Here is a 15,896-nt window from a genome sequence, read left to right as displayed (position 1 = left end):
TCTTGAAGATGATGAGAACATAGTGCTCGGCCATCAGATATTGACAACGATCAATTAAGAGCCTTAGTCGGAGCCAATCCAGGCACAACTGTTCAAGAACATGCTTCTGAATTAGATGTAATATATACGACAATTTCCAACCACCTGAGAGATTGGAACGATAAAAAACTTGATGAGTGGCTCACGAATTGAATGACAACCAAAAGAAATGTCATTATGAAGTATCATCTTCCCTTCTTTTATGCAACAAGAAGGGCCCGTTTCTCGATCGGGTTGTGACTTGCAATGAAAAGTAGTTTTTTATGACAACTATGCCAACAAAGCTCCACGACACTTCCCGAAGCCAAAGCTGCACCAAAAGAAGGTCATGCTGTTTGGTGGTCTGCGGTCGGTCTAATCCATTACAGTATTTTGAATGCAAGTAAAACCATTAAGGCATAGAAATACTGTCAATAAATGGATAAAATGCACCAGAAACTTCTACAACAACACCCAGCATTAGTCAACAGAAAAGGCCTGATCGCATGTTACTAAACCGATCCTGCAGAATTGAACGAATTAGGCTACGAAACTCCATACTCTCCAGACCTCTCATCTACTGAGTACAATTTTTCAAGTATCAACAACTTCTGCGTGTGAAATGCTTCAAAAGCCTAAGCAATATAAAATACGCCTTTAGCAACTTCATCGGCAAGTCTTTTCCGTTACTCACATAAATACATTTTTGTTTTGCGTTGGCAAAAGTATGTTGCTTATACTTATTTCAATCAATTTTTGTTTGAGCCAAGATATGCTCATCCGAATTTAAAAGTTAAAAACTGCAAGAACTTTCTTGTCAACCCGATATCATATATCAGATTTATTTTGCTATTTAATTTTCATACTTATATAAAATGATATAAACTTATATAAAATGATATAAACTTATATAAAATGATATAAACTTATATAAAATAATATAAACTTATATAAAATAATATAAACTTATATAAAATAATATAAACTTATATAAAATGGCAAGCTAATAAAATGCCATTCTCATAAGTTTTATTTTTTTCAAACAAAACTCAATTCAGAATTAAAGTATATTTCAGCATAATTTTGAATTATCAAAGTAAATAAGAAAAAGTCTTATGAAAGCAAATGCTGATTAATATCTATATAAAATTGGATATTCACATATTCTGAGGGTCGTTCAAAAAGTAAAGTTTCCTTTTTTGGTTTTTAATCTAAAAATGTTGAAGAGTTACAAAGACAGGAATGGTACCATTAAAATGAGCAATCTTTTTTTTACTCCAGAATTTATTTTTCTACATAGTTACCAACATTCTCAATGTACTTTTTGCTAGAAATTCAAGGATGCATCTCTGCTTCTGATGCATGGTCATGATAGGGGTTGCTTTCTTAGTCTCACACCATCAATATCTACAGCATAGGGATGAAACTTTCAGGTCATAAATGCTTAAGTTCAGTCATCATAACAATGCAATTTTCAATTCACGAGCAGAATATAAAATAAGAAGCATTACTTTTGAAATATGTATTTAAGTAGCAAGTTGTTGTCGATATACAAATCTGATTAAAGATTACCTAATTTTCTCATTTCCTAATTTTTATCGTTTTTAATTAGTCTTCACTCTGCAAGCAAGTTTCTGGGTGATAATTTTTAGAATATGGCTTCAAAAGTTCTTTTAGCGGTCACTGTTAAAATTTCACAATAACTGGTCTACCTGAATTTTCGCTAAGCAGAAAACAAAACATAGCACACATTTCCCACCTAAAAGCTGTGTTCTAAAATTCATAATGATTGTTAAAAATTAGTTTAGCTGCTGAATCCTGTAGATACAAATAAACATATACAAACATACCTAACTTCATATAGATATGACGAATTGTAGGTTATAATTAATAAACAGAGTAGGTTTGTATCAAATTGTGCTCAATATCATAAATGGTATTAGTAGAGCATTTATAATGACAAGTGTCCCTGAGAAGTCCATAAAAGTTTCATTAAACAAAAGAGGTTAATGCTTCTTTTGATAAGTTTTATTATTTTTATTTTAGACTTGATCGCCTGACCACATAAAAAAAAAAAAAAATGCCTGTCAAATTGTTGACACTGCATTTTTTTTTTAAGATCTCTACCAGGTCAGAGACTTTTTTTTTGTTTTCGTTGTCACGTTGTCTTTAAAAGATTGTCCATTTTTGTTTTTAAGACATGTGGCAAAATGCCAACTAGTTTTAATGAAAAAATGCCAACTAGTTTTAATGAAAATTTGGCTGAATGCTAGCAAGTCTTTATTTTACAAAAAAAAAAGTTAAAAGTTAATTTTTTATTATGACTTTTGTTCAACAATTTGATATCAGAAAATGTAAGATACTTAAAAAAACAAAAAAAAAAACATACTTTTCACCTCAAATAAGACATATTGCCACTTAAAACATAAGGGGTTACTATTTTAGATCATGTCTAAGAGAACTGTATGGAGTTGAGAAGAAAGATATCTGTTCACATTACATTTAAACTTCTGCAGGTCAGTATAGTCAAGGAAATAAGAAACAGGGAGAGAATTCCAAAGTCTAGAAGTTTGAAGGAAGAAACTTTTTAAGTAGAAAGCTTTCCAGTATCTACGGATCGGTAAAGCAAAGGGGTGGGATTTTGCTTATTACGAGGTTAGTTGAGAGTATGTATGTCAATGGTGCACAAGTGCTAGCATCATCAGAACACATTCCATTAAAGGACTAAACATTTAAAATAAGCACTGAATTTTTTATGCTACTAAAACATGTAAGATATGTAATAATTTTAAAAAAGTGTTATTCTTTTAAGGTACTCAATTTTTTTTTTTTTTGTCAAACTTTAAACATAAGATTTAAATTTCATTTTTAACATTAAGCACAAATTTTAAGACCTGTTAACAACTTTCTAAATACATAAAGAATATTTTTATATCAAGCCTAATAATACATTTGTGTCTTTCCATAGATATCTGAAGTGAATGTCATCAGCTAGTAGGCTTAGATCGCAACACATGTTCAGGATGTTCTTTTTAGTTTCTGACACTCAGCATATATAAGTATAAACAAATGATTACCTATCTAAATACTGGCTAGACTTTAGTGAATTGTCAGAAAGCAGCACATAAACATGATTAGCATACCATCCAACATATCCATATATAAAATGGACAATTAACTGATGATGATTGAATGCAGTATATTTGAGCACATTTTGATAATTTTAGAGCATTTCTTAATTAGGGAAAAGCATACAAGTTCTACTTTTAAGCATTTGCCATCAAGGTTTCAATAGTAGAAACCCATTTGAGGACAGGTATACCAGCAAATACATAAACCACTGAGAGGAATATTAAAATTCAAATACATAAAAAGCCAATTTTAAATAGGGTAATGCACATATACATATTAGTAAACAGTGCATATTTAGTAGAATTCATAGAAATTAAAGTAGGATGTCGACAGAGAAGTCAGTTAAAAAATGCTGTGCTGGGGTTATTTTATTGTATTTATTTTTTTAGTCAATTCCTGTCATTTTTAGAAATAGAATATTATACAGCATCATCATGTTGACATGACAGTTCTTGTTAGATCACTTAAGCACAATCGAGCCTGGTCAGTACCAGATGGGAATACTAACTGTTGTATGTAGAAGGACACTGACATCTCCCTGGAAGAACTGCAAAAACTTAACGTAAATGTGATTGGGAACCACTTGTGAATGTCATATTCCTTTGCCTAACTAAATAGCCTTCTGAGGAAGCTGCCTAGGGTAAATTCTGTTGGCATACATATAATTTTGTAAATTATTGACTACAACCTGAGACTCTTGCAAAAAATTCCCAAATCTCCCACCTTTCTATTCTATCAATACACCATTTGTTAACTGCAAACAGTGATGCATGGTGAAAACATCTGATATAAACACGGAAGCTAGAAGAGAGGTGTCAGATGGTGAGTGTGCAAAACTCAAATGGTCATTTTGGAGTGTTGCAGATGCTTTATGAGTATGACAGTAGTGAGTCATGCTGGCATTTGTAAACGTGAACATTCACACAACTGTAGGTTAATTTATATTTACCAATATAGTATGAATGTTCAACAAAAAGTCAATGCATATTAATATTGTAAGGAATCATTTATTGGTAGCATAACAATGAACATAGAAATACTTATTTAATCGACATCTGCTTTTTTACTATGGTTGAAATAGTCAGGTTAGACTAAACTTTCAAGCCTAGAACAGACAGCTGGTCTCAAGAGGAAAACTCTAAAATGATACCCTGCTTATACCAACATTGCTTCTCGTGGTCATGCATGTTTTTATCTGGCCTTCAGGCAAGGATCAATGTATAGTAGCTATTCTATATCTGGTACCTATCATCTCGGGCACTAATTATTTATTGCATTTAATCTCCTCTATTAAGAGGGGGATGGGTTTATTGACCATTGCTGGAGATGCCCTTAATGATGAGGCAATGCTGATAAAACCGACTGGGCTTCTTTTTTTTTTTTTTAGCTGAACCAGAGAGCTCGTAGTCTAAATGAATCCTGGGACTAAGGTTAACAATCCAATTATTTTGTACATTTTCTTGTCATTGAATGTAAGCAATGTTTGGAAATGTGCAAATTAAGATTCCATCCTGGATTTGCTATAAAATCCTCATCACGACTGATCTGAAATTGTGTAATAAATATGACACTCTTATTATTAAATGATCAAACATTCTAAGATATTTTTCTACTTACAACAAAAGAAAACCTTCCCATATCTTTTTTAAAAGAAAAACTTTGAGCTATATTTTAATTCATACAACAAATGCTTGTTTATAGTGTTATTACAAGAAAATCTTTGAAGGTCCTGTAATGCACTATGATGAAACAGGTTTTGTCTTTAGAGAAATGTTGTTTGTGCAACACCAATCCAGAAAGCACAATATTCCAGAGATTGTCATGATAATTCTGAGTGGAATGCCATAAGTTGCAACAATTGCTCAACTTTAATATTTGTGGAAGGGGGGCATGTTTCTTGTACAAGTATCACCTTTTTAAGGCAGTTAAAAATGGCACTGCTAAATGAATATAATGTATAAAGTTTTAGAGCAGTTATTTGTGTACACTTTCATAAAAAATTCTAACATATATTTTTTTTATTCTTCATGTAAATAAAGTCATATCTTGCTACAATGTGCAGACAGTTTCAATCATAATTGATCTCATCAGCCAAGAAGATTTAAAAATTCAAAAGGGGTTCAAGACCATTTTCAATTTAAGAGGAGAGAAATATATTTTCTCTCCTTTTAAATTGAAACGGTCTGCACATCGTAGCAAGATATGACTGTATTTACATAAAGAATAATAAAAAAAATATATAATTTGCTTTCTTTGATTGAGCACTATTAACGACCCTTGTTGAAATTCAATCATTCTTAATTTTTGGATATCTTTCTACATGGAATAAATAAACATATCTAGTGTAGTATAATAATTCTCTAAGTTCCAAATATCAAGTTTTCTTAGTTGGTTATTTATTACTTTTCAACTGAGAAGGAATGGTAGAATGTGTCGGATACATGAACCATGCATGTAAGTTGTCTGAAATGGTGCTTTTATAAGTTTTTTTTTAAGGTAAACATCTGAATAGTATGTGACTAAATATGAAGCATTAACATAATTTTGCAGACTTGTTAGTTGCGATACGAAACAAAAGTGTAATGGATACTTTCTGAAAAATAATAAATAACTAATTGAGAAAATTTCATATTTGGAATTTGGAGAATTATGCTATACTAAAATTTTATATATATATATATATATATATATATATATATATATATATAAGTAAAAGTGTGTGTGTGTGTCTGTACATTTCCCTACACAATAACTGTCAATTTTAAGTCTACAGACTCGAAATTTGATATACAGGGTATGGAGATTTGGGAAAATCTTTGTAATCAGTTTTCGGACAGAAATTTGGCTGTTAAGGGGTCAAAGTTCAACGATTTGACATTTGAGAACTTTACCAAACTCCTCCGACAATTTTGGGTCTAAACAATTGAAATTTTAGATATAGGTTCCTTGGACAGGGATCTAACTTAATAACTTAATTTGAGCCCAAAACAATAAATGTTAAGGTCATAATAGGGGTCAAAGTTTTAAAAAAATTTGACCTCTGCGGTCTCTACCAAATTACTCAGACAATTTCTGGTCTAAACATTTGAAATTTTATACAAAGGGTATTCAGAGATAGGGCAAGATTTTTAATCGGTTTGGGTCGAAAATTTGAGCTACCAATATATAAATGTATGCATGTATCTTTGCATGTCTGCCTAAAACTTTCGACAGAGGCAACGGATTTTCAGAAGATATCAGTATCGTTTTGAAGCTCAACCCTTCAGATGACAAATACAGAAAAATTAGCTAAAAACATGAATTTCTTCACCCTCAACTGGGCCCTTTTCTATAGGGAAAGGTCGCTTTTTTCACCGATATTTACGAAAGTCATCCCCTCTTTTTGATTGTCTAACCTTAATTTAAACCTACGTCACTTCCAGTTTGACGGTTGTTGTAACAGCAAAGATGTCACTTTTTCCCCCGTTCTTTTCCTCCTTCACGGTACGGGTTCAAGCCTACCTTCCTACTACCACTTTTTCTTTTTTCTTTTTTTTTGCTCAACACACACCTCCAAACATCTGGGCAATGCCGAGCACCCATGCTAGTATATATATATATATATGTATATACTCTGCAACCCAATAAAAAGGCATTCATTGAGCTTGAACTTTTTTCAAAATTTATATATATATATATAAAAAAAAAAGATTTTTTTCATTATAAAAACTTTATGACTTTTTAGTCCATTACAATTGGTGTATACAAATTGAGTATGTTTCAAGTAAATGGTTAACATGAATTAAAACAAGCTAGGTCCATTCCTCATGATTGAAACCCAATGTATCATACCAACTTGAATGTCTAAGATTATAAATAAATATCATGCTCTTATTAAATAATCAAGCACTCTAATGGATTATTTCCTACTAAAAAATAAAATAATTTTACATATATAATCCCTTTTTACGATTTTCATTCAAAGTATTAATTATTTTTCAGAAATTCCTTTGCATTTCAACTTGTGATCAACTTAAATTTATATATAAACAAATTTTAATCATTTCTTCTCATAAATGTATTCTTTTTCTTGATTATTAATAGTAGTTTTCTTTTTTTCCAAGTTACTTCAAATTAGGTTTTTAGTGATGGGTGATTTATTTTTCATGTTGGTGTTTTTCAACTTAATATTGTGTTTCTGTATGCATACATAAAACAAAACAGTCCAACTTAATGGAAAAGAGCAACTAGTCAATATGATGTCCTTAATACAGTTTTATCTTTCAAAAAAAGAATCTAAATTGAAAACTTCCTTTTTACAATATTATCAAATTGTGTTTTTGGTTGTTTATGCAAGGTCAAAATCAGAGTTGTGTTTTTATTGATTTATTATTAGAAGAAAATATAATTTCATCTCTACTGTGGTGCATCAGAATAGACTGGCAGATATCAGTTAAGTTCTAATAAATCGGATGTAAGGACAGTGATTGGCTACCTTGTTAGTTTAAAACATCTCAACTCACTCCCAATTCTTGCAAAAATTGCTAAAACCAGGAATTTTCCTGTCAGCATGAAAATTCTTGGTTTTAAAAACGCTGATTTGGATAAAAAAAAAATACACTGACTCCTGATTTCGCAACACCATTGAAAAGTTACAAAGCAGGAAGTGGGTGAAGTAGGGGATACTAAAGTATCTTTTTTATTTTTTTGTTTATATTTGCTCAATTTATACAAAAAAATGATGGGGAACATTCCAATGTGACTTGGTGTTTAGTCATCCTTTTTTAAATAATTCAATTATTCATATGGTTTATAAATGAACTCAAAATCTCCACACATTTTGCTAATATAAACAGTTTTATTTGAATTCATGCTGCTTTTAGCCTCATTTAATTTGAATTCATTGAATTTGAATTCATGCTGCTATCAGCCTCTTCATTTAACAAAAATATTTGAAAGTTTAATAGTTAGAAACTCATCTTAACAGAAAGGAGATTTTATCTTTTTAATTGCTCAAGTTAAGCTTTAGTTTGAATGAAATTTGATCAGAGTTCAAAAGTGTGTCTTGATTCTAACTTTAATGGTCAGAGGTTTTTTTGTTACTCAAAATTTGTTGGGATAAAAAAGTAGTCAACAAAAAATAAAATTACTTGAAACTTTGCATTTGATAATCAAGCAAAATTGTTAAAAGGGGGAAACAAGGGTTGATTATGACAAGCAAACCAGAGTTTCTAACTTACCTCGGACGGCTATAATTGGCCGAATCTCTCCTATATGGCATAGTCTGTTGATTAAAAGCAGCTTTTTGCATTTGTCCACCTGCAAAACTCTGAGGTTGTTGTGTGTAGTTTGGAGTAGACATTGTTGTATTGGTATATCCGGGTGTGCTGTGGGTAAAAGGTCCACTTTGGGTGGTTTGAGTAACACCCCAAACTGTGGTCACAACAGACAGAGACTGTGGTGTTTGGCCGCCTTGATTCCCCGTTGGCCATGCTGTACTGGGATCACTGAAAAGAAAAAGAAAAATGAACCCAATAATTTTCATTTTTTTTATTTTAAAATAAAAAATGATATTAAATAGGCTCATATATACTGATTTATTTACATTTTAATTGAAAAATGTAATCTATATAAAAAAATTAAATAAAAAAAATGCTTATGATGAAATCTAAAATTATTTCTCCAATCAAAGATATTTTTTGACACAGTATTATTGTAATACTGAGTACAATGACATTTTCAAACAATTTGGGGGTTATTAAAAAGTTGTGTAAATTTCGGGAAAAGTAAAAACATTTAAAGTGTGAAAAGCTCTATAATAAACATTAAAATAATCATAAATAATGAGCAATGGATGTGGATAGAGATATCAACTGAAAAGAAAGAAAATCGATAAATAGAGAAAACGAAACAGACATAATTGATATGAACCAACTTTTAGAGCAATTAGAAAACAACAAAAAGAAATGCTCAATCTATATTCATTTTGAACACAGTTAACTCTTTACTATATATTTCATTTATCATAAAAAATGGAAATCTAATCTTTAGTGGTCAAAATTTATTAAATTTATTAAAATGTTTTAATTTTATTTTAGTAAATTGACAATAGTTTTCAGAGAAAAACATTTAGATTCACCCTCCCTCCGGCTTAACTCAAAATAATTGACTTTAGAAAAAGAATTACTGAAATATTAAAACTAAAACTTTTTGCTATTGGTCTTCCAAAAAATGGTGAATTCCTTAACCTGGTCAGTGTGTCGAGTTTTTTCAAAAAACATTAAGAATTGATGAAAAGATCTTTGTTTTTGTTTTTAAATGTTTTATTTTGAAAAATATTGCAGAAATCAGAAGGATGAGGAGGAGCTTACAATACTATTGAGTCAAATGAGTAGGAGGCTGAGTGAGAAGAGTAGTAGGGATTGCTAAAAGGTTGAATATTTTGAGGTGTGGTTGATGAAAGGCTGAGTGAATAATCAGCATCTTCATCACTTCCTTTCTTTTCTCAATGGTTAGTTGTTATTAGTGAGGAGGAGGAAGAGGAGGGGACCAGGCAGCAGATATTACAACACAAATAATCTTGGGCTGCTGTGTGTGTTTGCTGGTGTGATTTCAATGGTGATGCAGAGGAAGGGGTGGAGGTAGTTGTTATCTTTGGTAAATCTAAATAGCAAATCTTTTTTTCCAGAGAGAAAGTTGGGTTGGGGGAGGGAATGGGGGAAAAAAAAAAAAAAAGGAAGTAAACTGACACTGATCAAATTATTTTCTTTCTCCAGATATTAAATTTTTCAAGACTAAGTGACATTTTTTTCATTAATAGAATGAGATTATATACACACTAACTCCTAGTTTCAAAGAAATAATAGAACTTTGAAAATTTAAATTTGGGTTTAAAAATGCAAATTTTATGTAAAAAAATCTGAGGAAATCAGATATAAAATGGATAAGGATTATAGAAATTGTTTTTGTTTTTTGTTTTTCAAAGAAAAGCAGAATTTGAGTATAATTAAAATATAAAATACACTTTTCTTTCTCCTTTCTGACTGAAATGAAGATGGACTAAATGTATTTTCCATAAAAAAGCAATCAATCTAAGCATTAAGACATTTCATAAGTTCTATTCCCATCAGCAACGCAGCAAAAAGGAGAGTGAGAGGAAATGAGAGAGGAAAAGTTCTGATATCATTTACGACTGATTATGTCCAACATAGTTTAAGATAACAATCTATTTATAGAAGTGACTATACAGCAGCAGCAGCCAGAGAGATGTAATAATAATAAAGATGATGATGATGCAAGAGGAAGAAGGTTTGGCTACTTGCACTACTATTACAGAAAATCTAACATGAATAAATATCCGTGCTTATAGACATAAGGTTACCAAGTATCATCATCATAATCATAATAGCAATAATAATAGCTATATGTAGTCATGCAAGAACATAAGATTGATTTTTATGTTAGTATACAGTGGATTCTACAGATAGTAAAGATGAGAGCAAGGGTTAGAATCGAATGTGCACTCTCTCCATTTCAGGCTTGGCTACTAATCAACCCAGACGAGGGAGGGTGGGGGAACTAGAGGTCATCATCAGCTGGAGGGTTTCTTCTTTTCTGTGAGGAGGAAGAAAGAGAGGAGGAGGGGTTGCATTGAACTAAAAGTTTGGTGTTAACATCACTACACTACAAAAGCATGTCATCACCGTTTATGATGATGGTGGCGGTGGTGGACAATAGTATGTCAAGTTTACCCTCACTCCACGGCCGAACACCCTAGCACACATGCATACAAAGAGAGGGAGGGGATAGGAGGAGTCAAATGAGAACAAGGAAACGAAGGAGAAAGTGGTGAGAAAAAGGAAACAGCTACACAGGTGATAAGATATTGCTAATGAGGATTGTAAGTTATGCAGTAGCAAAGGCATTAAAAAAAAAAAAAAAATGGTGGAAGTGTGTGTGGTGGGAGAAGATTGAAATTTACAGATTCAAGCAAATAAAATCCGAAATGCACTGATATATATATATATATATATATCCTTATAAACAAATGCATACAGATGTGTGTGTGTGTGGGGGGGGGTCCAATTTAAGAATGTATCTGTAGGATAAAAATCCAATGAATTTCCACTGCGTTTATATAATAGTGCTCAATAGTAAATAGAGCTATCGATATTAATTTTTATTTATACAGACATGTACAATGTTTCGATTTATAGTTATTATTAAAATCAATTCAGGTGAAAAGTGTCTTCGCCTTTAAATATCTGTACGTTTTTTTTTTCTTTTTACTAGGGACCACCGCTTATCAAGGCCCGACGACTACTCGAGGATAAGGGCTAATGAATGTAAGGCGGTAGTGAAGTAATCCGTAATGATGTAAATTGGGTGGAATGTGTTTATTTATGAGGACAACCCAACAGGAACTTGTTTACATTAGATTTGAAGGCTACCATGTTGTATTCAACTGGAAAGCATGCCAGCGGAACAGTATTCCAAAGGCAGTTCTGGGAAAGAAGCTCTGTTCATGGAATCTGCGTCTACATTTAGAGGCACAGAGTGGGGGAAAATAATATATAGTGGTTTTTGCTAGTCGAGTTTTTCTTTACTTTTTCAATATGAACACCTAGAGAAAAAGACTTTTCGCCTGATGATAATAACTGCAGATCGAAACATTGTCGGGCCAGTATAATGGAGCCTGTACATGTCTTCATATTACGACAAATATCATCTTCAAAACTGAAATTTTTCAATATACTAGAGAGAGCAATTAAAGATATAGAAAAATAATAGATGGAAATTAAATTGAATAAATATCTATCAGATTAAAACAAGAAATTATAATAAAGAAAAATTCTTAATTCATGGATTTTCTAAGACATGCTATTTTCATGAGAATAAACATTAGTAAAAAAAACAAATGCATCATTGATTAGCACAAATTTCAAAACATAAAAAAATATGAAACTTTTTTGTAAAAAAATACAAGGGATTTTTAACAAAATACACAAATTGAAATCAATCATTCAGCCCAAATCAAATTAATTCCTGAAACAGTCATCCATGAAGCCAAAAGAATCTGGAATCAAAGGTGTGTGTGTGTGTGTGTGTGTGTATATATATCTATAAAAGTAAAAGTGCCTGTCTGCGTACATTTCCTTACACAATAACTGTCAATTTTAAGTCTACAGGGTATTAAGATTTGAAAAAATCTTTGTAATCGGTTTTTGGCCAGAAATTTGGCTGTTAAGGGGTCAAAGTTCAACGATTTGACCTTTGAGAACTACCAAAATCCTCCGACAATTTTGGGTCTAAACACTTGAAATTTTAGATATAGGTTCCTTGGACAGGGATCTAATTTAATAACTTGATTTGAGCCCAAATAAATAAATGTTAAGAGGTTATAATAGGGGTCAAAGTTAAAAAAAAAAAAAATTGACTGCTGCGGTCTCTACCAAATTACTCAGACAATTTCTGGTCTAAACATTTGAAATTTTATATAAACGATATTCAGAGATAGGGCAAGCTTTTTAATAGGTTTGGGTCGAAAACTTGAGCTACCAATATATAAATGTATGCATATTTGCATGTCTGCCTAAAACTTTTGACAAAGGCAACGGATTTTCACAAGATCAGTATCATTTTGAAGCTTGCCGTTTCAGACGACAAATCAAAAAATTGGCTAAAAACATTAATTTCTTTACCTTCAACTGGGTACTTTTCTACAGGGAGGGGGCTCGCTTTTTTCACCGATGTTTTTGAGTCATCCCCTCTTTTCAATTGTCTAGCCCTAATTTAAATCTACATTACTTCCGGTTTGGTGGTGGTCGTAACAGCAAAGACGTCACATTTTTTTCCCATTCTTTTCCTCCTTCGCGGTACAGGTTTGAGCCTGCCTTCCTACTACCACTTTTTTTTTTTTTTTGCTCAACATACACCTCCAAATACCCGGGCAACACCGGGCTCCTATGCTAGTAAGTATATATAAAAGCACTGCTGAGGAGCCATAATTTTATATATCGTTTTGTTTTTTTTTAATCCCTGAAACAAGATTAAGACTATTGTGAATTCATGAAAGCAAATTGATTCAGCGGATTACAAGAGATTAAATGATTTACTGGCAAAATAATTTTCCAATGAAGGACTAAAAATAATTTCTGTTTTTATAAAGTTTTAAAGCTTAAAAGTTCTAAAACTATTGTAGATTTATAAGCTTTGGCTTTCCTGCAAAAGGTATTCACTGTCAAAATCTTTATCTGTGTATTAAACAATTTTATTCAATGACTGTCTTTAAGGACAAAGGATATCCTCTGAGTAGTTATTGTGTGATGAAAGGTTTATAATGAAGAAAAGGTTGCACAATTTCTAACTGTACTTCTTTTGACCCAGCATTGCTTCTTAAATCCAGTGGTAAAAGAGAAATTGAAGACAATGCTGGGATAAGCAGAGATGAACTGGCGTTATTTTAAAGTTTTACTTTAAAACTATTAGTCCAACATGGATTGAGAATCTAATCTCCTATTTAATTAACCCATGGAAACTTTAAAGAGGATGACTTTACAGCTCAGTACAACAGAAAGACTTTAGAGTTCTACAAAATACACCTAATAAAGGTACAAGATTACATTAACCGAAACGTTGTGCGAAAAACACTCAAAATGAGAACAGTTATCTGAATAATCCAATACCAACCGTCTCCATCTAACCTGATCGACTCAATATCACCCAACTTTGGCAATTTGACTAAAACCAGTATTTTAATGTGATACATTAATAGATAAAAACAAAATCTTGATATAAACATCAAACACAAGAAATTTGCAAACAATCTATGTGAAAGTTTTATCGATATAAAAATAAAAACAGAACTTGTGTTTCTGTATGTGTGTGTGCGGCAAAATCTAAAAAAAAATCAGGATATTCTAAGACAATTTGAACATTGGACTTTCACAGTCAGTGATGATGGAAGATCCAGAGTTCAAGCTTCAAGGAGTTGTTGTATTGGTTGAATAAAGCCACACTGATGAGTTCTCAAAAGACAAACCATGTGACTTTGGATGTTAACATTTATATATATATATATATATATATATAAAATATAGTAATCCCCAAACAGCTGTGTTGCTGATTTGAAACCCAGACACCATCTTAGTTAATGAGTCTGTTAGTGACAGGAAATTATAACATTTGTTTACAACTTCATGATAATGATGACAGAGTATTCAAGTCTTTATGAACTCATATACATAAAAATTAACTTTCAAAATCAGGATAGAACCAAATCAAGACAGCAGACCTTTTACACATAAGGTCAATAACAGTAATGACTTATCTTAACAAGTGCTAAGATAAACCCTTTCAATAATTTGTTTATAATTATATATGCTAGATGTAGTCATAATACATCGGATCACAGTCACTAACATTGTTCTACTACAAAAGACATGTTAAGACATTTTTAGTCCCTTTACATCTATATTATCTGTATTTATGTAAGTATTACTATTTATTATCTTCTATTAGATAAAGGAAAGTTGTCTATGTGCTTGTATGTCTGCTAAAGACTTGTCGTACACATCGTACATGCACCAACTTGGCATCATTAAAAAAAAAAGGGGGGGGGTCAATTATTTTGTATCGAAATTGGGTTTTATTTCAAGTAGGAGTCACCTAAAATCGCCTCTTTCTAAACGAGTTCAGCAAGTGTGCATGCGTCAACCATTGTTTTGCTTAAATACAAGAATTTACAACATTATTTCGTAATGAGCGCTGTGGCTTAGTGGATTAGGAGTTTGTCTCATAAGCATTAACTTTGAGGTTCACGCATGCATTTTTTTCCTTTTTCTTTTTTTGCATTTAAACAGGGTTGCTTCATAATTTCGGCGTGTAATTATATTAAAACAAAAAACAATTTCCTTATTTTTATTTTTTTTTATCATTTTATCAGCAGTTTAAAATCAACTGAGGATTAAATTTTTATTTAAAAGAAACAAATTCCAATCCGATTACAATTCTTTAATTAAAACAAAAGAAAGCACTTTCTTCCATTTTCATTTTTTTAATAGTTTAAAACTTCTTTAATTCAAACGACAATTTCAGAAGCTAAAACCAACATAAAAAAGAAGACGAATTGCAAAAATGTTTCAACGACTTTGTAATGAATTGCAAAGTTTATAACATTAACTACGTATGCGCTAATCATTGATACCTTCTTTTGTTTTAAATAATTAAAATTTGCGATGTCGTAGCAACTGCATAGTTGTGGCCACATTGGTAAAAAGGGTCGGTTACTAACTTCAGTGCCCGGCGCATGTCAATTTTTTTCTTCTTTTTTCTTATAAAATTTTGCGTTCGGTTTCGCTTCTGATTGATGGCACCCGATTTTTTTTTTTTAATGCTTCCCTCTCCCCGGATCTCACAATTATTTACCGGACCCCCACCCCCACCCCAATCACAATTTATCATATTTAAATGGCTTTTGAAACCGGGGGGGGGGGGAACACCCCCTCCCGCACCATGTCACTTTTTTTTCTTTTTTTTTTTTATAAAAAAAACCGGGCCACCCCATCTCCCACTATCACACTTTTTTTTACCAGGCAATGCCGGGCGCATCCTGACTAGTTCTTATATAAAACTACATAGATATTTTCCAATCTAGTTTATACAAGTATTTTTGTTATTTTGTTCTCTACAGACCTTAATATTAGAAACTGTTTGAATCAACAGAGTAAGAGGAGGGAGGGGGGATACCCACATTAAAGATGGGGAAT

The 15,896-nt window shown here is 31.8% G+C and overlaps 1 protein-coding gene across 14 annotated transcripts in view; it reads right to left on the bottom strand.

Annotated features, from left to right (window-relative positions):
- LOC145254896 (zinc finger MIZ domain-containing protein 1-like) overlaps positions 1-15,896 on the bottom strand; it is a 1,089,917-nt gene that overhangs the window by 40,790 nt on the left and 1,033,231 nt on the right. For 11 of the 14 annotated variants that reach the window (XM_080113820.1, XM_080113822.1, XM_080113819.1 and 8 more), the window contains one exon: positions 8,370-8,636. In XM_080113820.1, the coding sequence (XP_079969946.1) occupies positions 8,370-8,636 (267 nt within the window). Of the gene's footprint in view, positions 1-8,369; positions 8,637-9,377; positions 9,474-10,151; positions 10,321-15,896 lie in introns of those variants that run through there. The other 3 variants (XM_080113831.1, XM_080113828.1, XM_080113832.1) reach the window with 3 other exon arrangements.

Source organism: Euprymna scolopes, chromosome 30 (genome assembly GCF_053919585.1).
Source record: "Euprymna scolopes isolate OS-2025 chromosome 30, ASM5391958v1, whole genome shotgun sequence".
In the NCBI taxonomy this organism is placed as follows: domain Eukaryota; kingdom Metazoa; phylum Mollusca; class Cephalopoda; order Sepiida; family Sepiolidae; genus Euprymna; species Euprymna scolopes.
Note: the sequence above shows the minus strand (reverse complement) of the source record. Positions and strands in the feature narration are given on the sequence as shown.